General features: G+C 37.6%; 2 protein-coding genes and 2 long non-coding RNA genes across 8 annotated transcripts in view; 2 read left to right on the top strand and 2 right to left on the bottom strand.

The window, feature by feature from the left end:
* Positions 1 to 27,968, bottom strand: part of LOC125271688 (sialoadhesin-like) — a 105,567-nt gene that overhangs the window by 41,437 nt on the left and 36,162 nt on the right. For 3 of the 4 annotated variants that reach the window (XM_048195848.1, XM_048195847.1, XM_048195846.1), the window contains 6 exons: positions 22,690 to 22,941; positions 22,038 to 22,373; positions 16,872 to 17,117; positions 13,454 to 13,717; positions 13,279 to 13,375; positions 13,119 to 13,164 (listed from right to left, as the gene is read on the bottom strand). In XM_048195848.1, the coding sequence (XP_048051805.1) occupies positions 13,119 to 13,164; positions 13,279 to 13,375; positions 13,454 to 13,717; positions 16,872 to 17,117; positions 22,038 to 22,373; positions 22,690 to 22,941 (1,241 nt within the window). Of the gene's footprint in view, positions 1 to 11,566; positions 12,542 to 12,655; positions 12,926 to 13,118; positions 13,165 to 13,278; positions 13,376 to 13,453; positions 13,718 to 16,871; positions 17,118 to 22,037; positions 22,374 to 22,689; positions 22,942 to 27,968 lie in introns of those variants that run through there. The other variant, XR_007185692.1, reaches the window with a different exon arrangement.
* LOC125271690 (macrophage mannose receptor 1-like) lies at positions 3,242 to 4,492 on the top strand. Its single transcript, XM_048195850.1, has one exon. The coding sequence runs from the start codon at positions 3,431 to 3,433 to the stop codon at positions 4,181 to 4,183; it is 753 nt and encodes a 250-aa protein (XP_048051807.1). The 5' UTR covers positions 3,242 to 3,430; the 3' UTR covers positions 4,184 to 4,492.
* On the bottom strand, positions 9,197 to 11,673 carry LOC125271694. The gene is made up of 3 exons (XR_007185696.1): positions 10,902 to 11,673; positions 10,322 to 10,378; positions 9,197 to 10,193 (listed from the first exon to the last, which is right to left on the bottom strand). It is a non-coding gene; the product is annotated as an uncharacterized LOC125271694 (long non-coding RNA).
* LOC125271693 lies at positions 17,824 to 19,597 on the top strand. 2 transcript variants are annotated; one of them, XR_007185695.1, is made up of 3 exons: positions 17,824 to 18,039; positions 18,977 to 19,120; positions 19,319 to 19,597. It is a non-coding gene; the product is annotated as an uncharacterized LOC125271693 (long non-coding RNA). The 2 variants fall into 2 exon arrangements; XR_007185694.1 differs by having other exon boundaries at positions 18,027 to 19,120.

Raw genomic sequence — 27,968 nt, 5'->3', positions numbered from 1 at the left:
CATCACGCTTCTTTGAGTGAAGTAGTGACGGAAGCACCAACTGACTTTTTTCTGGATCTTCGGGAGGAGATTGGAGCTTTAACTTTAATTACTACATTGCCATAACTGTTTATTTCAAAATAATTATGAAATAATGAGTTGTTTTGAGTTTGGGCGGGACCTTGATATCGCGGCTCCACTTTGCGCTCAGTACTGCGCAGACTCGGGTTTCGAGTTCACTATGTGCAGACTCGAGACTCAAGATGACACACTGTATAGACACACTGGCGGCTTCATTTACTACAATGGAAGAGAGTGAAGGTGCGTCCATATGTTTTTTACAGTCTATGTTACTGACTGAGAAACAATCAGACTAAATCCAAATCTTTTCAGATTGTTATGCAAGCGCGTTTGGCCAATTCACAGAAAAGAATCGAGACAAAAGAATGATTCATTCACAAATGATTGGAATCACTGGTTTATGATACGGGACACACATAATTGCTGAAATATCCGCACGGAAAACGTTTCTCAGGTCAGTCGGAGGAGCATGCATGTCACAAACAGCCGTATATATCCGTACAGCTGCAGGCGCCACTGCGGCCACATATCTAACCACATTTAGCCGCACTGCCAGGAAAAGAGGAGGAGGGAGACTGGGGTTCCCACGAGCCGGATGAAGATGATTGCCGGGCCGGATTTGGCCTGCGGGCCGCCAGTTGACTGATTTATGTTAACATTATTTTATTAGAGTTAATGCACAATTAATGTTGTTAATACACATGTGTGCAATCACATCTAGTTCTTATCACACAATTCTACACTGTTTATGAAGCAGAATTCTGCTCTTTCCATTACAGTGGCAGTCTGTTGAGAAGAAGGAGGGGTGTTTGTTAAGAAAGAGACGTGTCCATGAGAATACTGCTTGGTAGACTGTGGTTTTGTTGCTGTGAAAGATAGTGTTCATGCTGCCTTAAAATGTTAAGTTTAGTCAACTCAAATAACCAAGTTGTCACTTAGTACAGCTTTACATTTCAAGTTGACCACACTTAACATTTTATGGCAGTGTGAATACTTTTTTTTTTTTACATTGAAACAACATTTTTTTTTTACAGTGTATGATCATTTCTCAAAATTTTCCAGTACATCCTTCCTGTAATTCAGAGAATGAACGTATGCATAAAAACATGTTTTCCAGATGTGAAATAAATAATCTTGTGCGCAGCTGAGTGGTTTCCGATCTCCGCCTCATAAATCCTAATGTCTTTAAAGGGATAGTTAACCCAAAAATGAAACATTTGTCATTTCTTAATCATCCTCAAGTGGTTCCAAACATGTTTGAGTTTCTTTCTTCTGTTGAACACAAGAGAAGATATTTTAAAGAATATTGGTAACTAGAAAGTTGATGGCACCCATTGACTTCCAGTGAGAAAAAAAAATAAAAAAATACTATGGACATAAATGGATGCCGCCAACTGTCTAGCTGATATTCTTTAAAATATCTTCTTTTGTGTTCAACAGAAGAAAGAAACTCATACAGGAACAAGATGAAGGTGAGTAAAAACTATCCCTTTAACATATAAAAGAGCACCAGTCATCATGCTTTAGGCTACTTGAGAAAGGTTAGCAGAATGAACTGCTTATATTTCCAATCACTCCGACTCTCTGCCGTGAGGAAAAATGTGTACATCTGTTAGAACCTGATATGGTGTGAGGCTTTTAGTATTTGAGTAACAAATGGTCACAGATCTGTCACATTTCCCCATGCAGGCAAATCTGCTGATGCATTCAAGCAAAAACAAGACTAACAAACCCCAAGTTGTGACATAGAGCACTTTTTTTAAATATATATATATATTATATATGAAAGTTGGCATGGATTTTAGGATTTTAGTGTTTAAATCAACGTTTTATAAATGAAGTCCAGGTCTCATGTTTCTTCAGCTCAGGACTGCTGCATTGCAGACAAAAAGACTGACTTGGCATTTTGCAAGTCTTTAAGAATTGTTTTTAAAATAACAAATACTGAGGTCTGAATAAAGCTGTGTTTTCTTCACTTTAATTAATGAGTTTATCTATTAATGTTTGACTTTTCCCCCTCTCTTTCCCTCTTCTTGAATCTTGTCAGCTCTGCCGCCGATGCAGTAGATCAAAACATAATACACAACACTGAAACTGAATTTTGATTACTTGATTCAATATTATTGATTTGAATATATATTTCACACTCTTCTCTGAATCTGACCATGGTTGAACCAGTCTGTTTCAGGGCAGATCAAAGGGTTTTGCTCAAATTTGGGCTTCCTAACCCAGCTTTAAAAGTGTTGTATCAGGATGTCACTCAGTTTGTTATTCTTGTATTTGTTTGAATGGATCAGCAGATTGTCCTGCATTCGTGACAGAACATTTGCTACTCAAATACTAAAAGCCTCACCCTCCGAACATGGCATTAATGCTGAGCATTCACAAAGGAGGTGAGACGGAAACAAGTGTCAGCTGGGACAATGGAGAATCAAACAGTGTATATTTCATTCATACAGTGAAGATTAATGCAGTGTTATTTTACATTTAACACTGCATTTATAACATGTGAGTTAAAAACGGCTCACTATTTGGCAGGTATTGCGTTAAAGTCGCCCTTTTTATTCATGCACTTATAACTGCATTATTAATGATTTATAATGAATTTGTAAATGACTTATTGCTCATTAACAAACACCTTTATAAACCCTTTACAAAGGTAACTTAATGTAAAGTGTTAAATGTAAAATAACACTGCATTAACTTCACTGTATGAATGAAATATACACTGTTTGATTCTTCGTTGTCCCAGCTGACACTTGTTTCCGTCTCACCAGCTTTGTGAATGCTCAGCATTAATGCCATGTTTAAAAAAAGGGGACCTTAATGTAAAGTGTTACTGATTACTTAATTCAATTTCTGTACCTTATTTGTGTCTAACTACTGTTATATTTACCTGAAAAGCTGTTTATTTAATTTGTATCTTTGTGTTTATTTGTGCTATTGCTCGTAGTTTAATTATTTGTTCTTTTTATATTACAGAGTATGTTTAAAAATGATGTTTCATATTTATATTTTATATTATATTTCTATAGTTTTTCCCCCATTGTTCTTGCATTCCATGTATAAAAATCTGGCGAGTAAAATAAAAAAATCAGAGGACTGAAGAGTCAAAATGAAAGTGTTTCTTCAAATTCTGCAAAAAAACTAGTATCTCTGCTTGTGTGTGTGTGTGTGTGTGTGTGTGTGTGTGTGTGTGTGTGTTTCAGCTCATTTGGTTTGGATATTTACTACACAAATACTTGAAGAGTCTGGCCATCTGGTTGGTCAGTGCCTTCCAGTTTTTTTATTGTCTCTCACAGAAATAAAAACTGCCCCTTCATCACTGAGATCACACAAACTCTGCGCTGAGTAGATCATCTGTGGAGAAATGAAGGCTGTCGTCACTCTGCTCCTGTTTTTGAGTCTCTCTGGACTGAGCTTCAGTCTCCACAGAAAACATGTGTTTGTGAATAAATTAATGACCTGGAAAGATGCACAGACGTACTGCAGAGAACACCATGATGACCTGTCCACCGTCAATAAAGAAGAGGCACAACTGCTCTCTAGAAATCCAGAAGTCAATCATTTATATTTTTGGATTGGACTGCACATGAGTCCTAACAACCCAGAAAAATGGATTTGGTCTGGAGGTGAGGATGAACAAATTGACAATTGGGACACTGGGGAACCAGACAGGATCACTCAAGAGTGTTGCGTTGTAAGAAAATATAATTATAAACTGCACAATCTTCCGTGCTCAGCGACTCTGCCATTTTACTGTATGCGGGTCTTTGAGCCCATTCTGGTGCATCAGAACAAGACGTGGGATGAAGCCCTGGACTACTGCAGACAGAACTACATTGACCTGGTGAGTCTAAGATCTGAGATGATTATGGCAGAGGTGATAAATAACGCTACATCATCCCAGACAGCTTCTGTGTGGACCGGCCTGCGCTTCATGGCTGGTCATTGGTTCTGGGTCAGTGGACACAATCTTCAATATAAAGCCTGGTCTGTGGAGGGGGAGCTCCAGTGTCCTGCCAGAAACCTGCGCTGTGGAGCTCTGGAGAGACAAAATAATATTTGGACACCCAAAAATTGTGAGGATAAACTCAACTTTGTCTGTCTTAAAAAGCTATAAATGTGCTTCATGTTGCATTACATACATTTCTTCATGTAGGCCTATATATGATACTGATTCATTTATAAATCATGAATCAATAGAAATCTATTGCTTTACAGTAGTATGTATGGTTGTTAAAAATAATGTTTTTTAATCATTCATTTTAGTCGTGTCAACATATACATTGTCTTGTAAAACAATGTTTAGTCAAAATCTTTTATGGGCTTGCAGAGACATTATAAATTATATGTTTGATTTATTATAAAAATAAAGATTTAGATTGTCAGTTAGATTTTAATAGCCATAAAAGATATGTAAAACAATCAAGCTCAGTCTTATTAGCTTTTATGATAAAAAATTGTTTAACTTTTGATCATGCTTTGTTGTTTTTAAACTCAGTGATATTTTCACAAATCATATGGATTAACAATTTAGTCTCAGACTAACCCGTCTGTAATTTATCAGATTTAATGTCTTTATATTTATTTTGGCTAGGAAGCAAATAAGATATTATCATTGTAAAATAAGATTGTAAGTTTTGCTCATTTTGTTTATTTTCAGTATGTAAATCTTGTATTCAAATGTTTAAATGGTTTTGCCCCTCACCGTTATGTCATTTTTCAAGAGATTGCAGTGGTTCAGATTCACCAGAGCGGCTTCTGGCAGCAACTGAAACATTTTATTCTGTAAAACATCTTTTGTTCAGATTCAGTGAAAGGTGCAAAAAGTTGGAAATTCGCTCCCTGATCATTTAAAATCTGCTGCAAGTTTTAATAAACTTTCATTCATGTTTATTTTTATTTTATTGTTTATTTTTAGTGTTGTTGTAATTGTAGTCAATAAAAACTCTTTCTATGGATGAGTGTTGTAAATTAGCTTTAGCTAAAAGCACTATGATACTTGCATTGGATGGCTGTTGTCTCAGTTTTGTCAATGTTTATTGGATCTGTCCCTTTCCAAATAAATGGAAATAAACAAAACAATACAATTTGATGGACTATAACAGGAATTGCTCACTTGTATGTTATGTTTACCTCACCACAAATGTTCCTCCACTTTGTTTTGTTCAGCTTTTCTGTACACTATTCCCATATTTGCATGTACTTTGACAGGTCAGGTCGACTGCTTTGGATATCAGGATTGTATTCTCACTACACAGCAGCATATTCTCTGTTGTTGGGTTTTGAACCACCACTTTTTGCACAGAATTTTTACATAAATATTTCACTGTGCAAAAAAAAAAAAAAAAAAAAAAAAAAAAAACTATGAACACACAATCAAAGATCATCCTAACAATGTTGTTTTTATAAACATCTTGCATGATAGTAAAAAAAAAAAAATCCTTATCTTAGAACAAAACATCTGTCTCAACATGAAATAAGAGAAGTGAGTAAAACAATATTTTACTCTTGTTCATAGCTTGGGAAACATTTGCTGACACATAATGGCAACTTATTAATTTTGCGTAAGATAATATTGAAATTTTAAGCAAAATGAACATGAATCTCCTTACAGCGTTCGTACAGATCTGTAAAATGAAATTCATTTCAAGCACTACTTTTTTAGTTTTCAATGACAACAATTAGTTATCAATGTTATCAATGGAAATGGCATTGAATCATTGTTACAATGTGATGTTGGTTTAACATCATGCTTGCTCTCTCAGAAAATGAAACAACTACAACTGACTTAAAGCCACACAGAGGTGTTCCAAGGGCTTGGAGAATTACACATATACATTGATCCAGAGGTTCCTTAGTGGTTCATGGATGTAGAAAGATTCCCCTGGCCATAATGAACAGACTAAAGAAACTCTGGATCAGTTAGTGCAGAATGATGTCACTGCGCCAGAGCCAACAAAATGGGTCAACAGTCTGGTGGAAACTGAAAAGAAAAATGGCTCGCTTATGTCTTGATCCTCGTGAACTAAACAGATGCCAGCACTACTCCATACCAACACCAGAGGATGTACAGAGCAAACTGGTCGCTAACAAACTGTTCACAATTTTGAACGAAAAGGATGGGTACTGGCAGATTAAGCTAGACAAAGCTTCATCATTGCTGTGTACTTTTAACTCACCTTGGGGACGCTTCAGGTTCAAATGTCTTCCATTTGGCCTAAAATCCTCCAGTGAGGTGTTCAGTGAGGCTTTTGGTGACATTAGTGGTGTGATTAGTTTTTTTCACAATTAGTGTGATTGCTGATGATATGATCATTGCAGCGGTTGATGAGAAGGAGCACACAGAAAGTGATGGACAGCCAAAGAACTGAACATCAAGTTCAATGCGAACAAAATACAGTACAAAGTCACAAAAGTGAGATACATGAGCCACATAATAAGAGTGCAGAGGGTGTTCAACTGGACAGTGAAAAGGTAGAAGCAATTGTCCAACATGCCCGCTCCAGAAGACCTAAGAGACTGCTGGGCATGACAAAATACTTGTTACAGTACATAAGAAACAAAGCAGTTTTGACGGCTCCATTAAGACGGTTGCTGAGAAAAGACTCACAATGGTTGCAGATGCCTGAGCATGATGCAGCACTGGACAGATTAAAAAAAACACTCACTGAGGCTCTCGTGTTCAGGTTTTTTGACCCGGACCAGCAAATTGTGCTTCAAGGTGACATATCAAAAGATGGCCTCGGTGCATGTTTACTGCAACAGGAACGCCCAGTCACATATCCCTCAAGAGCACTGACAGATGCTGATCGCAATTACTCGCAGATTATAGAGTTGCTCGACGGTGGTTTTTCCATCTGTACGTTTTTGGAGCATCTGTGATTGTTACAATCTGATCACAAGCCGCTGGAGGCAAATTTCACAAAGCCTCTGAGTCAAGCTCCAGCCCGTCTGCAAAGAAAGCTTCTGCAGCTGCAGCGCTAGAATCTGCAGGTGAGCCACACACCAGGAAAACACATGCTGATAGCCGACGCTCTGTCTAGGGCATTTCTGTCTGAAGACAGACTGCATGATGAAAACATGGATGGTGAGGAGAGAGTAGTTTATGCAATGGAAGCCACTGAGGTCATGGGCACTGAAATGCTTGAAAGGCTCAAGTCAGAGACAAAAGCAGATGAAACATCTTCAAAGCTAAGAGAAGTGCACCAGCGAGGATGGCCTGTCCACAAGAAACAGCTCGACAAAGATCTGAGGAGTTACTGGCCCTTCAAAGACATGATAAGAATCTGTGACGGACTGATAATGACAAATTCATCATCCCAAGAGGTATGCGGCCAGTAATACTGGAAAGACTACATGCTACTCATCAAAGAGTACAACGCAACCAAGGAACATGCGAGGAGAGACTTGTACTGGCCAGGTGTGTCTGTAGAGATCCAGAACATGGTTGAAAGATGTACAGTGTGCCAGCAGCTAATGCCAAAGAACCAAAAAGAGCCATTGAAACCCCATGAACTGCCAGAGCTTCCATGGTACAAGTAGGGTGTGGATATATTCAAGCTCAAAGGTCAGGTCATTTCTCTTTACTGTTGATCAGTCGTTAGGGTGGAAACATCACAGGGTTGGAAGCCGGCAATGGTGACAGAACAAAGGCCGGAGACACGTTCCTTCAACATTGTGACGGATTCTGGTCAACATACAGAAGGAACAGCAGACACTTGTGTGCAAGCAAAGAACAAGCTCTACCAGATGTTGTGGAGGAAGTTGAAGAGATGATACAGAGCGGTCAATCCAGGAGGACAATGTGCAAGATCAAACTGTGGTGGATGAAAACACTGAGCAAGGATATTGTACTAGGAGTGAGGAGGCTTGTGAAAAAGCCAATTAGATTCAGTGATTTTGAAATGGGCTAAGAAGAAGAAGAAGAAGAAGAAGAAAAAGGGAAGTTTAAGAAAATAAATTATGTTTGTGTTCTGAGTGTTTTTTGTTGAAAGATACAATAACAAACATGTAAACAGGTGCTGTTTATTATTCCAGTTGTTTTGAACTGTATAATAATTGAGTGGTCATACTTTTACTTTTTTTATTACATGTTGGTGAATCAGTATTTTTCTTTTCCTGCATTTTCTCTTAAATGTAATAAAAAGGGGGGGAATGTAGTATATGCAGGTACATATAGGCTATTAAAGTAACTTCGTCTGTGATTATTGATGCTATTACATAAAAGTTCCCACTAGAGAGCAGTGTTAGAAAGTTTAAGGAGGCAAGTTGTTACATCCTGTGTGTGTTTGTGTGCAGCATTAAAAGACGACTAAGGCTGCGTCCGAAACCGCCTACTCAATGAGTAGGTACTTAATTTCAATAAGTACTTACTTAACGAGCGCTAAAAGAGTAGGTACTTAACAGCCAAATCTCGTTGAGTATGAATGAGATCCGAGAATAATCCGCCATGTTGACGTTATCATGTGACCTACGACGTTATCGCAAGCGCAACAACTTAAAAGATATGACTAATGTGATTTATTTTTTGTTACAAAAACCCAAATTCGCGTGAATATATTGTTAATTTCTTTATTTTACATGCAAAAATGTCCATCCACAAGCAAAGGTGGCATATTTGTTTTCCTCTTTTTCTTGTTGAATTAGCTTAGTTTCATCCCTCAGGCTTATAAATTAAAAATAAATAACTTTTATGCATTATGATGTATTCAAAATATTTAATCTTGTCATCATGCTTTATGTCTGTGTATATAATCGCAAACTATGATGTATACAAACCCATATTTTTTTGTTGTTGTTGTTGTTGTCATTATTATTGTTCATTGTTAAAGATACACTATGGTATTTTCCATGCTCTTGTATGTAAATTGTAGATCCTGCAATAAAAATAAAGATATGAGCAACAGGTGCACCAACACCTCACAGCACCAGTAACTGAACCCTAGTGCGGTTTTCCTCAGTGTTAGCGATGTCTGCAGCCAAAGAAGACATCAGCAGCTGCTCGAAGATCTCGTCTTTGGAGAAGACTGATTTTATACTCAAAGTAGTAAAAAGTACTTAAAATTAAGATTACACCAGAATTAACTGCTTTTCTAACACACCCCAACACTTACACACAATAATGATGATAAATGCTGACCAAAACTTAATTATATTACTTTTCATTTTACTTCTTTAATAAAACAAGCAAAATGTAATGTTTAGTTATATGACAGCTGTGCATGAACACACACTAGACAAATACAGCTGATGTGAATACATCTCCATTTACAGTCAATTCATGCATTAATTCATTGCTTATTAAAATATATACATTTACTGATAATAGCATAATTAATAAGTAAAGAATTAATAAAAGTAATAATGACAAATAAATGCATATACAAGTCAACAACACACGAAACAAAGCTTTATTCAAATGTATTGATCTAACAATCAGGTATTTACAGTCCTGTTGTCATCTCAACACAGCTGTGCCAATTCTGCAGCTGTATTCTGATCAAGCAGCTGATGAACACCTTCATCATCATGTTCCTCACTGCTGAAGATGATGATGATGATGATGATGATGATGATGATGATGATGATGATGGAACCCTGAACCCCTCAACCTTGGAGCAGTAGTGGGAGAAGATGTGTGGGACAATCTGCTGCTGCAAACATTCATGTGCTCTCCATCAGCAGATTAAAACATTTTACAATTAATTCATGTCAGCATTCTGTTTCTTGCATATTTCATTTCATATTTTTCAATTGCTAATTCTTGTCATGGCTTCATTAGTTTTGTGGTGTGGTGGTCTAAACCACTGAGCTGGTCAGCAGAAGGTTGCTGGTTCGATCTCTGCAGCGTCTCCTCCAGTGTGTCCTTGGTCGAGTCACTTGGAAGGAGGAGTGATGGAGGATCTCGTCCATAACACTGAACCATTCCCAGGATCTGCTGTGGCTCTCCATCCTCAGTGCTCTCACCAGTCTGAGGGCATTCACTGTATTAGAAATAACAAAATGATCTTACTTTATATTTTGTTACTTACTTTATATATATTTTTATTTTGTTTCAGGTTTTCCTCTTTTTTTTTATAACAAATACTGTCGTCAGCTTTTCTTGCAGGTCCTGCTCCACAAAAGCTCTGAAGCAAATGCACAGACATCAAGAATCAGAAAAGTGCTGTAATAAGTCTGTTTAAATTCCAATAATTAAAATAAACTAGACTTTAGATTTAAATACACTTTGTATTCATTTCTGTAGTATCCTCACTCAAAGCCTTTGATGGCATCATTCCTCCACCGGATAAACACACGTGATCATCTGTCCCTGTAACATCAGACAAGATTCACGTTTCCTCTGAGATTTATGTGCTCAAATCTACATTCACATGTTGATGATGTGTTAACTCACTTCTTATCCAATACAAATGTTCCTTAATTTATTAACAATACTAATGGACAAATAAAATAGATTAAACTTATGTGTAGTTACTGTAGATTTGTTTATTTACATTATTTTCATTCATGTAATGTAAACAGTGTTGACAACAGTGAATAATAGCACACACACATCACTCATAATACATAATCCAGCACTCATAAGTCATAATATTTGAAGAAGATGTTCGTGTCAGATGTTAAATAAACATTTAGTAAGCATCTTTAAGATGTATATGGTTTAGAATATGTAAATCCACTTTGGAGAATTAAGGTGTGTTTATCCCGTTATCTATACATAATAAATTGTATTTTTACTGCAAAATCACAACAATAGTGTCTAGCATCTTTACACATTCAGCAGTTTACTCTACAGTAGTTCAGCAAATGTGTTTTTGGTTTTCAATACTCACATTTGACAGCATCCGCGCCGCTTTTCTCCTCCGTGTTCGATTATGACGTATCCTCTCCCGTGGCCTGCTGGGATAGAAAAGTATCCAGCAAGGAATACTTCAGAATCTGGGCGGAAGCAGTAGGCCATTCGGGAACTCCTCGACTACTATTTTATGATTACTGAGGTTTCTGACATACTTTATTGCTCGCCTACTGCTTTCCCCTATTATATATTAGGTAAGTAGGCGGTTTCGGACGCACTTTAAGTAGGCGCACGTCCGAATCTCGCGAGAATTAGTACGTCACGCAGGTAATTTTCACCTACTCTTTTTGCTTCAGACATACTTATTCGCTCGCCTACTGCTTTTCCCCTACTAAATAGTAGAGAAGTAGGCGGTTTCGGACGCAGCCTAACAGTCCCAGTGCTCTCCTCTCATGCTTTATGAATAAAACACATGTAAAGTCACGTGTGGCTGGGTATAAACACGACAGGAGAATATCAAAACACAAACAGTCTTTATTAAATCCAGCAGGGGAATCACAGGAGAATGGGAAAACACAACCACTTAACATTGACAAGACGGGACAAAGAACTGAACACAGAGAGAAAATAAACCACACTAAATGAGGGAACTAATGAGGTAATTAATGAACACCAGGTGAACAAAATGAAACTGACACAGACTTGGAAACTAGGTCAGTTTATTTTGACAGGAAAAAACACACTGAACAGAACATAATGCTGACATTAGCGGCATTTAGCGACTTTTTGAGTGACTTTAGCTGCTTTCCATTGAAATAGTTGACAACACTGTACAGAGGAACATTATTTTGGTAATTACCGATGTGTTCATGGTTACAGGTGATCGCCTTATGTGAATGTCACTAATGACATCAAAACTCTCAATAAGAAAATAAATATGGATCTGAAAAATGTGAGCAGGTAAATGTAAGTTATTATAACTTGGCTAGCCTATTTATAGACAAAGTAGAAACTGGTGTAAAGATTGGCATTATCAACATGTTTTGTGAACCTTGTCCTGACAGCTCTAAAATATAAATAATTATTACAGACCATAATGATTTAAAGCAAAAACACGGTTTGGAAGATGGATTTACAATGTTTTCCTCATTTAATTTTTCATTAAATTTGTTAGTTAACATAGTACACAAAGAGTTTTTTTTACCGTATTACAGATGTGAAAAACATGAAAAATACAATACCCGGCACATTACAGTAATGAGAGTTTGGTGTAAAATGTGTTATATTGTCATGAGAATGATGTCATAATGAGACTTTCTGACAATGTTCAGATTTAATGAATTTATCAATAAAATCACACAGTTTGACGAGACGAGAGGAAACATCTGTTCTGCTCTGACTGTACAAAGCGAGAGCTAAAAGACCTTTGACTATTACAGGTATCAGTGTGTGTGTGTGTGTGTGATACTGACAATCAATTAAGATCATAATAAAAGAGCTGATTATAAATCTAAATCCATCCATATCCAAACAGAAAAACAGTCCCATAAATGTGCAGGTGAAATCAAGAGAAGAGGGAAATGAGAACATGACCTGTGCTGGACTCAAATCCAGTTCTCCAGCATCAATAAACCACACGATCTTTACTTGCATGAGCTGTAGATCACATCCTCAGACCTGGAGAGAAATAAATATATTAATGTGGCATTTAAGAAAGTCCCATCAGCAGGTGAGCTCTGATTCAGCACTGATCATGTTTTATTGGGGTTCAGATGAATGATGGTTTCTCACCTGTTGGCTTCAGATGGATGATGCGTCTCAATGGTCTGACAGTCGTTCTCTTCAGTCTTCTTCATGTCTTTGTTCTTGAAGTGATGGACACTGGCATACTGAACCTCTTCAACATCTCCAGAGTCTTTCTGCTTGTTTTCTCCCGGAGTGTTCGGGTTTCTTTGCTTTAATGTCATCATACAGATCATCTCTCTGATTGGCTGATACGAGTGAATACAGTGCAGTGTCATTGGTCAGAGCCGTTTCTGCTGATCTGTCAGAGCGATCCTCCTGCAGTTTCATCACATAAAATATCACAGAAATATAACAACAGATCAATCATTCAGAAACACATGTGACTGTGAGTTACTTGTACGTTGTTCTCCAGATTGTCTTCATGTCAAATATTTGTCAATATTTGTATTTTCTAGTTAAATATAATATCCATGTCATTGTAGATTCAGGCATGAATCACTAAACTTGCCTGATTTTGTCTGATAACTTCAGCTCCACCATCTCTCCTCTTCTTCCTGGAGAAAAAATGTTTTTTTTTAGAAAGTACTGAAAAGTTTCATTTATAGTGGTTTAAGTTCAACAAATTTTGCAAAAGTAATTAATTCAGGAGCTGCTCAACATTCACTCACTTTATGAACACAATGATGATGATGATGATGATGAAGATCAAACCTCCACATCCCGCCACGATCCCAGAAACTGTGTGCAGAGCAGCTCTCTGAACCCCTGAAACAAGATGATCATGAAGATCATTTCACACGTGAGACAGATGAACCTGAAAGAGTGTCTGTTTATAGAAAATACCTTTAACAGTGAGAGAAACAGACGCTGATCTCTGAGATCCATATTTATTCTGAGCCTCACAGTAGAAGCGTCCACTGAAACTGGAGTTAAAGCTGGAGATGCTGAAACTCTGTCCAGATCCAACAGCTGAGGTTTCATTCTCCTTAAACCAACTGAAGTTCAGAGCAGGAGGGTTTGAATCACTGCTGCAGTTCAGAGTCACTGAATCTCCTGACACTATTTCACCAGACGGACTGATGGACACTGAGACGCTCTTTGGAGGATCTACATGAAATATATATAAAACAGAAAAATAATTATTTTATTAATGCCATGACCTTCCATAATCATTATTAACGATTACTGAAGTGTATCTGTAAGTAGAAATCAAAAGTGATGAAAAAGGTGCAAATCTACATCTGAACTGGTCTAAAGTAGAGGTCTTCACGGGTCCAAAAATTCATACCCGAACCTAGCCTGGGTGCCAGCCCGAACCCCGCCCACAACATTTTTTGGACGGGAAGTTCGGTCTGGACTCGATCCATTGTGGAGTAATTATGCTCGGCTCCCAGAAGGCCGAGCCAATCAAATTGCCAGGGCGGGCTTTAATCGATGATGGACAGGCTATCTGCGGTTACGTAACCACCTACGTCATCAAAGAGCGCTTGGGGAGTTTGATTGACAAGCGATCTAACCAATCAGAACACCGCATCCGCCATTTTGTCCGACAAAGCAGTCAGGAGTTAGAAGATTAACATCGGTGGAGTTAAACTTGAAAAATTGTGCATATTGACGTCTTTCCGCGTTTGAAACAACATTCATTCTCATGTTCATTCATGTTTATTTGATGCTATAAATGGACTAGTAGAAAGAGATGATCGGTTCACGAGCCTCTTGAGCTGAGGCGCTACAGCAATCTGTCACGATCATGGTCACAACCCATTAAAGAGCCACAAAACGTTTTTTATTGTTTGAATTTTTTAATAACTACACAGTTTGAAAGCTGAGACTTTGTTTAATATCATAAGTAACCTGCTCTGTCTCGTCTGTCGATGTGTTGTCAGTTTCCTCTTTGCTCCGCGATGTATTTTCCACTCTGTGTGGCGTGACAGCGCCACGGCTTGTCGGACAAAGCAACAGTAACTAAGGGGGGCGAGTCTTTGCGAAAGGTCAATTAGTTTACAACAATGATGGCTGTTGAAGAACTGAGATGTGTAGATTCCGCCATCGCGTCCGTTATAGAAGATATCGACAGCGCATTAATTTTAAAAGAGGAACAGGACCGCGATCAAGGCATTTGTCGATGGGAAAGATGCCTTTGCCGTCCTTCCTACGGGATTCGGCAAAAGTTTGATTTATCAGCTGGCCCCGATGGTCGCTAAGAAGAGTTCTGTTGACAACTATGCGTCGCTCAACATACGTCACTTACTCTGTAGCTCTGATTGGTTGTAGGTCTATCCAATTGAGGTCTTTCCTGGATCGGTTGAAATACGCCCCCATAATCAAAGCCCAATGGAGCAGTATCAGACTCATATTCTGACTAGAATTGAGTATGACCACGTCAGGCTAACCCGAACCCGAAGAGACCCGTAAATGTGCTACACGGAACCGGCCGGCCCGACTATTATTTTCAAAGTTGGACCCGAACCCGTGCAGAACCGAGAAATGCCATAAATGTACTACCCGGACCCGTCTGGACCCGATCGGCACATAGGTCTATTCCACAGCAAATTGCTATTAATAAGTCAATAAACAAGTTGCGAAAATAAAACGTGTTGTCTTACCTAATATTAGTAGGCTATAGCTTTCTCCCTTGTACCTGACTGTGATGCACTTGCCAAGAAAGTTCATCCGTTATTCCTCTTTATTACTCTTGCTGATTGAAATGCTTAATCCACTCATTATTCCAGCTTTAAAAGTTCACTTGCTGTCACGATGACCAATGCGACTTTGCAGTTTTGCATTATTTCGTTGTATCTCGTGACTCGAGTCAACTCACATAATAAAATAACTTTGACTGTTTGTCCTTTTGAACTATAATAACAATTGCTTGTTCAATGACATGGCCGCTGACGTTAGCATTACTTATTTGCGGTCATTTCTGTGCTTTCTGAGCCGAGTCTGACCAAAACTTTAGATATAACAAGATGGCATAATGTTATTATAAAAACATGAGAAAGAAAGTGCGCTCGCATGAGACATGCGCGTTAGCTGGAGCAACCTGAAACATACGCTTTAAGCGTCACAGAAGTTCGTGTGATAGTTCATATTTTGTTAATGATTTGAAGGCTATGTTGATAGGCTATGTTATTTAAATGCGAATGTGCAAGGCTACAAGCAATTCTTGAGATTTGAAGTTTGTTTGCATTACTGTTGCACACGATAGGAATAGTAAAACTCGATGATCACCGTTCGCTTGCATTAACTCCGCCCGCTCTGCTTCTGATGGCTGCGGTCACTCGTGTTTTTTCACCTTATTTCCCGGCTCATACTTTTCAAGTTACAAAATACGCACAGCGCTGACTGACTCCCAACACGGCCGGGTGATCTCCGAATCAAATCGGCTCGGGTATACACACAATGTTAATCAGACCCGGGAACCGAAATAATAGATTAGGACCCGGCTCGGACCCGGCTGACCATTTAAAATATAGCCCCGAACCCGCCCAGCTAACACACGACGTAACAGTTACGTAATGTATTCGTACTTTTTGGTAATGTCATGACTTACTAACTGACAACGTAACTACGACGTCGCATGCCAGTAATTTCATTACCTTCAGATTACCATCTCACAACGTCGTCAGTACGTTCTCCTAACGTTATAAGTTTACCAAGAACGTTCCAGATACGTCCTCTATTCGTAATATATTGGCAATTCCATGACTTACTAGTAACGTAACTACAACGTTGTATGCCCGTAATAATATTACCATCAAATTACCATATCACAACGTCGTCAGTACGTTCTCCTAACGTTACAAGATTACCAAGGACGTTCCAGATACGTCCTCTATTCCTAATATAATGGTCATTCCATGACTTACTGGCAACGTAACAGCAACGTCATGTGCTCGTAATTTAATTACCATCATTTACACATTCTTTATATGTTATTATTACCAGAATTTGCAATATAAAACGTGTAATTAAATGTCAGACACAAGACTGAAATGGTCGGGTCCCGGGTCCTCGGGTCTCGGGTCTTCTTTGTAGACCTCTAGTCTAAAGTCAATAAAACAATATTATATTTTTCAACCCAGGATTCATAAAAAGAATCACTAAACAGATTCATGCTTTGCATTAATTTTGCATTTTAATCAGTTAATACAAATAAATCATGTTTAATAAACAAAAATGTCAGGAAGTCTGTATGATTGGGTCTGAATTTATCAAACTGAAATATTTCACTAATATTAATGAATCAGTTTGTACTCACATTCAACATGAAGATGAACAGCAGGAGAGATCAGATGATTATTTCTTCTTATTTCACACTGATAGTTTCCTTCATCAGAACGACTGACTGACTTCAGCTGAAACTGATTCACTGTTCGATCAGTTAATCTCTGTGTGTTTCTGAACCAGATGAATGTTGTTTGTTCAGTCAGAGAGCAGCTGCTTTTACATGTCAGAGTGACTGAATCTCCCTCTTTCACTCTCTGCTGTGTCTCCACCTGCAGGTCTGACACAACAACAACAACAACAACAACAACAACAACTGATTGACTGTCATCATCACAACATCAGGGCAGTTTTCCAGAAAGCAGGTTATCCAACATATCCGGGTAAGTTTACTCAGAGTAAACGGATAACCTCAGCTTTCAGTTCCAGAAAGGTCACTTTCAGGGTATGTAAGTAACCATAAATAACTTACTCTCTGAACAAAACCTGCTCTGGAGCAGCTCGTGTTTCAGCGTTAGTTTCTTTCAGAGGTGTTCAGCGCATGATGATCATAGATGTGCATTCATAAAAACGTATACAGCCATATTAACTTTGAAAGCACAGACTGTTTTTTTAGGTCAATTCATCTTTTTTTAATGTATATATTTAGCATCAAACAAACATTATAATTATTGTTCACAGTAATAAAAAACTGATTCATGAAAGATTAAAATTAAAAGATAAGATTAAAAAAATATGTAAAAAACACCCAGTAGGTGGCGATATGCACTAAGAATGTAAATTGCCATTAAACAAAAGAAGAAGAAAGAAGTTCTATGGAACACTCAAAGCCACTGGAAGGCAAGCCTGCAAGCTTTAGCAAAAAAAAGCGTAACGGCTAAAGCTAACGCTCTGACCCCCGGCGGTACACAGGGAATGAGACCAGAGGCTGTTTTTGAATGGATGTCAGTGGATGAGAGGCTTCACTATGCTGAATAAACACACTGTAATGAATTGCTGTAAAAATTACAGCAATATTTTACAGCCGCTGGCTGTATTTTGATAATACAGCATATTGCTGTAAACTGCAATGCATTCCGGGGGCGTGGCGGTTTAAATCAAATTTACAGAATATTGCTGTAAATTTCAAATATACAGAGGCATTGTGGGATCTTCAACGGTCGAGATTCGTGTAGCAGCAAGAGGATTGACTTACAACTGTGGTAAGTGACTTATTATTTCATTTTCCCCCTCAGTCTTTGGTAACTATATGTATGTATCTACATTCGCGATTCATATTGGTAACGTTAACCCCGGATTGACGCATCCTCCGTCCGCGGGGCGCGAAGCAGACTTGCGCGGGGTTCTTCCTCATCGCGGTCGCGGTAAGATCTCACACATTCCCCGGCGCTATAGGATATAATTCGGCTATGGGCCAAAATTTAATAATTACAAACAGTTGGAATTCACGGGAACTTCGTGTTCATCAGCACATTTGGTTGTGATTATTTTATGGCGGAAATCACATTTGTACAGGCAGACAGTCATCTGTTAACACGGGCCGAAACGAAAAAGCCTCGCAAGTCGCAACGCGATCAGGCCGCTCACGGAGGATGTGTCACGCAAAATGGTGCTGCTTCATGCTGTTAACATAACCAATGTGATGCATTTGTGGACATTTGCTAACTTAAGGTAATGCAAACACTTTAACATCTCTGTTTGATAAGGTTTGCCTTGTACTATAGTTAATTTATTACCATACCAAAACGAAATCTTTTTTAACTTGAAATGAAATGTGCTATTTACAATATGTGTGTTTGTTGACACTTGAACAAACTGATCATCGTGTACCTGCCTTTTAGATATTCATTTTATATCCATTGAGGCCTTTAACACTGTGTTTCTCAACTAGATTAGACATTTATTTTTTAGGTTGAATGTTTTAGATGTCTCTCTGTTTGATGCTGGCAAACAAATTAGTTAAATAAGGTGTTTTGATTAGTGGGACATCTAAAACTTTCTGGGAGGTAGGTCTTCAGGACTGGAGTTGTGATAGCTACTGCTCTACCACTTGGTACAATTTCCAAAACATGATTACATGCCTCAAAAGCTAAAACCAATCTGAAATGTCTGTTTCCTGACCCTTTATGCACTTCGTAGGTATTTATCCGGAGAGAGGAACAAAGACGAAAGGAAAAGTGCCATCTAACAAGCCAGACAGTTCAGAAGAAACGGGTTGCGGTCAACCTACATGTTGCCACTCTTCAGTGCAAAGTGATAGATTTTCAGTGGAATTTCTGAAATGTAAGAAATACACACACACCAAGATCGATTTTTCCTTTTATTATACACTGTTATTATTCTATATCTGTATCTGACTGTATCTATCGTCCCTCTATCTGTCACTGACTGTATCTGTCATCCCTCTATCAGTCTCTGAAAGTATTATTATGTTTAATATATCTAATGTATTGTCCTCTTTGTTCCTTTCAATATTTCTAGCCTCTCTTTGAATCCTGGGATGGAACATCATCTGGAGCATTTTTGATCACAAGTTTGTTGGACTTGTTGTTTGGCCATGTTGGTCTGTTCATAAAGTGATGAAAGTGATCTGGTTTTTAAGAAATGTTTTTATATGACCATGTTGCTCAAGTTATAGTTATAACGCAGTTTGCATATTTCTTTGTGTGAAGGGCCATGATGGCCAATAAGTAATTTAAAAATGTTTTCATGACAATTTTATGTCCATTTAAAAAATAAAATGATTTTCTAAATAAAAAATAAATTCGAAATACACTTTTTATGGCATTTTTCATGTAAATTTGAAAGTTACATATTACATTTTGACCTCAAAATTATTACTATTATTTTTTTGTGAATTAAGTTATACATTACACAACACTTCATGCAGTTCAAATTTGTTTAAAGCTTATGCAGTTAATAGTTTAAATTTATAATTCAGCTGCCAGTCATTAAGTGAGCAATAGGGAAAATATTGTATACTGCATTTTACATATTCTTTAAATGTAGCAAATACACACATTCAAGTAGTTTAATGTGAAAAATACAGCTTTTTAATAAATGTGTGTATTTGCTATTTAAAGAAGTATGTTAAAGGGATAGTTCACCCAAAAATGAAAATGTGATGTTTATCTGCTTACCCCCAGCGCATCCAAGATGTAGATGTCTTTGTTTCTTCAGTAGAACACAAATGATGATTTTTGATGATGACTCGATTAGTGAGGTCTGATCGCGCTCTGACAACGACAGTGATGTTTAGCACTCATTGAAGTATGTACGTGAGACATCACTGTCGTTGTCGGAGCGCGATCAGACCTCACGAATCGAGTGCTGAACACAGTTGGACATAGTGGTGTATTAGAGGTAAAAAATGATATAAATACTGTTCGGTTTCTCACACAAACCGATCGTTTCGTGTCTTAAGACATCAATGTGTCGTCACGAGCCGCAGGGTTTCGTTTGGATTTGTCTGTCGTGTTTTATTTACTTTTATAGTCCGAAGTTCCCGCTGACTTGCATTGTACCACTGACAGACGGCAGCGTTTGGAGTTAAAAATCATCATTTGTGTTCTACTGAAGAAACAAAGACATCTACATCTTGGATGCGCTGGGGGTAAGCAGATAAACATCACATTTTCATTTTTGGGTGAACTATCCCTTTAAATGCAGTATACAATATATTTTTTGTAAAAATGCAGTATACAAAATATATAAATTACTGTAAATTTTACAGTAAAATACTGGCAGCAGGGTTGCCAGCCAGTTACTGTAACTTTTACAGTAGTGTTTCTGTAATTTAATTTACAGAATTTTACTGTATTCTCGTTTACAGTAAAATTCTGTACATTAAATTACAATAAACTACTGTAAAAATTACAGTAACTGGCTGGCAACCCTGCTGCCAGTATTTTACTGTAAAATTTACAGTAATTTTTTAACAGTGCAGCTTTTGTGGGGAAATAGCTAATCATTTAATTAATCGACAGCCTGTTTGCCAATCTTCATCATGTTTTACACTAAACTATACTTTCGTTGGGAACTATATGCAGATTTTAGCTTGATAAAAATGTATTTTTTTAAGAGAAGGCAGACTAGGGAATGTTGCGACTACATGATAGGCTGAGAGGAGCCACACGTGATTAAGTTAGCCGTTACGCTTTCTCCAATGGTAAGAGATACAGACCCTCTTATCTCCCCATTATATACAATCTCTGGGAAAACTTCTTCTTAGAGTCCGTTTCCATGGTGACTCCTGGATTCGCTCTAGGTTGAGAATGTCTTCATATGGTCACCGTTATCTCTGAGTTTCATACTCTGCACTGAAAAAATATTTTCATTCATCCAATTAAAAAAAAAATTAGGTTAATGCTTCACATCTATATTTTTTAACTGTTACGGTGTAGGTTGTTGCAGAGACGAAGCTTACACGGACTTCTACAAAATAGGATTATTTATTAAACGAAGGAGAAGGAACACAACCAAAACACACTTTACTAACAATAAAAAGGGAGTGAGTCCATTATAAAGGGTGTGCAGATGATGAAGTCCAGGTGCAGGTGATCAGTGATGATGGGGAGATGACGAGGAAGTGAATGCAGGTGTGGAAACAAGGAGGATGATGGGAAATGGAGTCCAGGACAGAAGGGAACTGTGACAATAACTTGAACCAATGAAAATTAATAACTTGCTCTAAACAATATTTTCTATGCCTTTGAAAACTATTTTCTAAAACCTGGCTCAAAGTATATTTTTCTTGTTGAAGAAAGTCAATTAATTTAAATTCTGGTTTTGATCTAAACAAAAAGATATAGATTTAATCAAAACAAAAATTATAATTTAAGAAATAATATGAATTTATTTTTTTATTGGCTCAAGTTATAAAATATAGATGTGAACCATTAACCTAATTTTTTTATGTGGATGAATGAAAACATTTTTTCAGTGCAGGTTGCTGAATTACTCCAGACCTTGAGTATCAAGGTGTGTTAATCAACGAGAGTTCAGGGTTTATGTGACGATAAGTTAAACTTGCTTCTGGAAAACCCCCAGCATCATGTGATAATACTGAAATAACATTAAAACACTAAACTCAAGCACTTCAGACAGCAGTTATAATAAACAGCTTGATGTTTCTGAGGCACAGATGATAGTTTATTCAAAAGATAATAAAAATGTTTCTACTTCTTGGAGTTCACTTTACCTGTGACATCAAGCCAAGCTCCAGGAATAACTGTCCATCTTTTATCCCATTTATATGTAAATCTGCAGTAGTAGACGTGTTTATCAGCTTCTGTTACATTCGTCAAAGTGATGCTGTGAGTGTCTTTATCTTCACTCAAACACTGAACTCTTCCTCTCTTCTCTGGATCTGAACACAGATCAGGTGATTCTCCAACAGGTTTGGTCCAGAAACCTTTTATGAGTTTATGATATTGAGGATATTTTAAAGTACAGGATATTTTCACTGTTGATCCCTTTAATGCACAAACATATGAAGGGCTGTAATTCACTCCCGGATCCCACAGACCATCAACCCCTGAAACACAGAAATGAGGAAAATAATTAAAGAGACTTTCAGCAACAAACACAGAAATCTTTAATTTTCTTCTACACTTTTTATAAAACATTATCAGAGATTTCAGTTGGTGTCTAGAATGGATGAGTCTGAAGCCGAATACTATGTTCGGAAAGGAAATTATGTACTCTACGGAGCGCCTAAAGGGACATGGTGATGGAAAAAAAATATGACATGGGAGGAAAAAAATATATTTCAATGCTTTTGTGTTCTCTCGTAATTATAGTGTGAAATATTTAATTATTTAATTAATATTAATGAATCAGTTTGTACTCACATTCAACATCAAGATGAACAGGTGGAGAGATCAGATGTTCATTTCCTCTTACAGCACATCTGTAGTTTCCAGTATCAGAACGACTGACTGACTGCAGATGAAGCTGATTCTCTTTCACAATTCCTTCAGTGAATCTCTGTGTGTTTCTGTACCAGATGAATGTTGTTTGTTCAGTCAGAGAGCAGCTGCTTTTACATGTCAGAGTGACTGAATCTCCCTCTTTCACTCTCTGCTGTGTCTCCACCTGCAGGTCTGACACAACAACAACAACAACATCTGATTCACTGTCAGTTTAGAGAGTTCACAAATTAAAATCAGTCATTTTTATCATTATTTATGAGTTTTTTTCTAAAGCTGCAAATCTTTTTTTTTTTTTTTTTTTTTTTTTTTCAAAACACAAATGGAGAAAATTGAAAAAAAAGAAAAAAACATCCTGCTCGTACATCCAGCCGGTTGTTTTTGCAAAATAATCTTCATCAGGGTGATCAGGACGTGTGACAGTCAGGGATTATTCTGGGATAACAACCGGCTGGATCTACATTATCCCACTTATTTCACAGATACTTGACACATAAGTAAATAAAATTTAAAAAAAATAAAAATTAGACACAAAATATTGATTTAAATTGAAATATTTTATCACTTCATTAAACACAAAGCTTCTGTGAAGAAAAACAAAATAGCATCAGCTTTGAGCCGAGACCAACAAACAAGATCAAACAAGATGGACATTTAAAGATAATGTACAGTCATATCACTTAGGCTATTACACAGCTTTACACCACATTAATAATGATGGAGACATGAAATATTGATTTGAGAAGAAACTTTTAAAATCATAACTAACTTAAATTTCATCATTATTTCTGATTATTATCTTATAATCCATTACAGTGAACAAACAATCATTCTAGAAACAACAAAATCACTTCAACAATATTACCGTAGGTCTACTATTACAGTGTTGCTATAGAGTGCCCCAGGGATGACGCGTTTTTGTAGGCAAAACCCGGAAGCGAGTTAGCATTTTAGGACTTCCGGTTCCAACGCCATAAAGTCTATGGGTTTTTTGAATGGGTTTTTGCTAAATCGCCTGAAATAAGGTCTGTGGTTAACAAAGCCTCTAAATATTTTCACGTTTTGATCTATGACATAAAACACACCAGTTATAACCCACTTGTGATTTTTTAAACTTTTACTGCGTTTTCAAATCGGCGGTTGCTAACAAATTGTTAAAAGGGACTACTTCCTTTGGCGGGGACTTTAGACGTCATCATTAAAAACGGGACATTTGGACAGCATTTCTCATGAAAAAGTGGATAAGTATTCATACACAGCGCAGATCATAATCAGCGAGCATGTTTTTAAATAGAGTTGTTTTCTAAATAAAGTTTGAGGACGCTTGGTGGTGACGGCGTTGATCCGCGACCATGGTGTGCTGTAGTCCGTTTATAGCCTACTGTTAGCCTTTTATATCTGACGACTTTATTTAGGCTTCAAAATCTATAAATGTTGTGTTAACTTGTAAAGATTATCTTGATAGACAAAACGTGTAAGTGTCATAACCCTTTGTTAAACACAGAGCTTATTTTCTGCGATTTTCCAAAAGTCTATGGGAAAAATGAATAGGCTTTCAGTCGAGGGAACCCGCGCGCCGCTAACTTCCGGGTTGGCCTACAAAAACGCGTCATCCCTGGGGCACTCTATTGACGACGGACATTATCGGGGAATAGAGACAGAGCGACACGCATCATAATCTGAAAACCACGCCCACCGGGGGGAAACAATCCAACCGTCTCCATTGATTTGTATTGCGTGAGGCTGCCTGCTTGTCATTGTCACTGACTTATAACAAAAAACAGAACAAAGTCTGAAGGCTGCTATGTGACAAAGTGTGCAGCAAACAAGCTAAAAAACCCAGAACCAAAAACCCACACATTTTTATAAGCTGTCGACCCAAAAAAACGAGCATTTAAGGACACAAAAGTGGATACAGGCGACTGAGACAGAGCGTGACATGTTATATTACACTGAGAACTACGTCCACTGGAGGGGAACGTAATAAACGACAGGACATATAATATATAAAACTGACATTTGGATATTTGACTTATCAGTGACTAAATGTTTACTGCACACGTGGGCTTAATGAGTGTCAGGATCCCAAAATTTACCCATTCTTCCTGCTGATGCTTCACTTCTTATTGCCTTAACCACTTTTGTCTCCATAAAGGCTGGCTTTTTAAAAAAAGCTGCACTAGATCAGATTACCCGGAAGTCTCCGTAACTGGCAGATTTAAGGAAAATTACCGTCGTTTGGCAAATAAATAAATTACGGACAGTTACATGCATTACCAATCCTGTAGGCTTTATGGTACACCTCAAACAAGGGATTTAATAATATTTTCTTTTAATGTTAATATTAGTTGTGCCAAGTCCACAAATGTCTTGGGTAGAGCATTCACAGCTTATATGGACCGCACACCACTGCTATATTGTGGTTATATGAAATATTCACAGGCAGATTTGCTTTATGTATTTCCCCGACGTCGAAATCAGGCACATAAAAATGTCAGGAAACACGACTCCTGTCTGCATGTCAATATCCATGGATTAGGTTTCTTTGACATGTTATAAGAAACACTTTCGAGCCAAACCTTTAGTGCAATTGTTTGTTTTACTCGTGTTTTCGCAGTTTTCCCTATTTAATCCAGTCATGCAGCAGGTTCTTTTGCCACTCAGTCCAGCTGAGCGTGTTCCCGCGGGAAAGTGACGTCAATGCATACCCTCTATAACTGACAATGTTGTAACTGACCAATCAGAATTAAGCATTTCAGAGTCTAATAAATGACAATAATATATGGCTCTAAGATAATACAAGTCACTTGTTCAGTTAAACAGTAAAATGAGATGTGAATGATGACCTTCCTCAAGATTTAATAAGAATACGAAAACATCAAAACACTCGTATGAAACTCGTGCGTATATTCATGTGTTCTGAAGGCAAACGACAATCTCTGATGAGAAAGAAACCAGTGCAGTTTATTATTGAGTACAAATCTTGATCTTTCATGTTTGAGTGTTTGAGAACAGCAGTTCACCCTGACCGACGTGAAGATTTGTGCTAAATACGACATTACATTGTGGTTTGTTACTTTGTTTCTCGATTATATTGCACACCTTCACAACACTTGAATATCAGTGTCAAATATCAGTCAAAAGTCACATGATTTTAAGACAATTCTGCAATTTTTTGAAGAAGAAACCTGCTGTCATTATATGAACAAGAGCGATCAGGACATTTTATAAAATATCTCCTTTTGTGTTCCAACAAATAAAGAAGGTCATTCGTCAGATGTTTGCTTTGAGAAAGAACAGTTAAAGATGTTCATCATGTCTGCAGGAGCGTCTGAGCAGCATCTTTACAGCTCTTAGTTTCACTTCCTCTTTCTGACAAAAACTCTGTTTAACACATTAAGTGGTGGACGACACACACACTCGTACCACAGTCTGAACCATCAGCAACTACATTGTGTTTAAGTGGGTCAGTGCCAGTTTCTCAAGCACTGAAACATCAGACCAACAACAGATACATATATATATATATATATATATATATATATATATATATATATATATATATATATATATATATATATATATATATATATATATATATACACACATATGGTGGAATTGAATTCATTGCTCAAATCTTTTCTGCACTTCCATTGACTTTACTGTCATCTAGTGGCCATAAAGATGAAGTGCACTTTACTGCCCATCACTGCAGCTGCTTTCACATCTGGACTCGTCTGTATAAATCTTCTCAGAAATGCGAAACACGAGAATGAACCTCATTGGTTACACAACGTTTGTACAGGTTTGTTCTTGTGCGTCATTCAGGTTCAGTTGAGCTTCTGCTTGTGTTCGCTCATCAATGTTTACATGCAAGTAAAAGCCTAAATTAAATCTCTTCATTATACCAAGCGACTGATTTTGAAGCGTCAAAGTTTCAGTTACAATGGAAATTAAATCTGACAGCATTCTGTCATCAAAAATATCTTAATTTGTGTTCTGAAGATGAACGAAAGTCTTACAGGTGTGGAACGACATGAGGGTGAGTAATTAATGACAGAAATTTCATGTTTTCAGCAGTTCAGATGTTTGTGATCAGATGCTCAAATTCTTCATGCGACATTGAAGCTGCTGTAGATCACAGAGGAATCATCCGATCTGTTCAATAAATGTGAAAAACACTAAATAAGATGAACCAGATGAATGCGTACACATGAAACACTGTTCCTCTGAGTTTAGGGTTCGTTCACATCTGAAACCGTATCGAGTGAAGTGTAAATAATGAAGTGCGCCTCACCTGACAGAGTCAGCAGGACAGAGATCCCTCACATCTCCAGACGGACCTTCAGCCTTCACACTCGTGTTCCCTGTGTTTCTGTGGTGATGGACGCTGGCGTACTGAAGCTCGTTTTCATCTCCAGCGCTCTGATGCTTCCTGGGTCTCTTGTGATCGATGCTTGAGTAGATCACGTCATTCTGAACGCCTGAATCACTCGTGCTCATCTGATCCGTCACCGCTGCGCTGCTGTTCTCCTGAATAAACACAGTCCAGATCATCATGTTGGGATTCTGCCACGTAAGACATGAAGCAAAATTCCTGACTAAAAAATGTAGTCCTAACCATATCCCTATTCCTAAACTTAACCCTACCTATAAGTTATCCCTAAAATCAGAGGGAAATGATGGTGAATAACACTGATGTAGAAGCTCCTAACACTGATCTTAAGCCTGAACTTCACATAAACTGTAAACTTGTTCCTCAAATCTGAATGATTGATGGGAATGTTGATCCAGGAATATGTTGTAATTTTGTTATCACCCATTGGGATAATTGCCTGAAAAAGTGCTGAAAACAGACACCTGTTTTGAAACGCCACCTCTGACACCAGAATCTCCTGTTTTTCTACTGGAGAGAAGAACAAGATTTATAGAAACATACAGTATCAATGTCATGGAAATGTGAAGATTAAAAGTGAAAATATGACATAAAAGTGTCATAAAAGTAATTAATATGACTTGTGATTTATATAAGTTATAAATATGTATGTTCCACAGCAGTTTTCTCGTACCTTATGATCTTTATTACTACAACAATAATGCAGATGCAGATGAGCGCAGCCCCGATTCCAGCAGCTGCATAGAGACCTGCGGTCCGTCCACCTGAGTGAAGAGAAACATCATTCACACGACTGATAAAGACA

The sequence above is a fragment of the Megalobrama amblycephala genome, linkage group LG7 (assembly GCF_018812025.1).
Source record: "Megalobrama amblycephala isolate DHTTF-2021 linkage group LG7, ASM1881202v1, whole genome shotgun sequence".
NCBI classification, from domain to species: domain Eukaryota; kingdom Metazoa; phylum Chordata; class Actinopteri; order Cypriniformes; family Xenocyprididae; genus Megalobrama; species Megalobrama amblycephala.
Note: the sequence above shows the minus strand (reverse complement) of the source record. Positions and strands in the feature narration are given on the sequence as shown.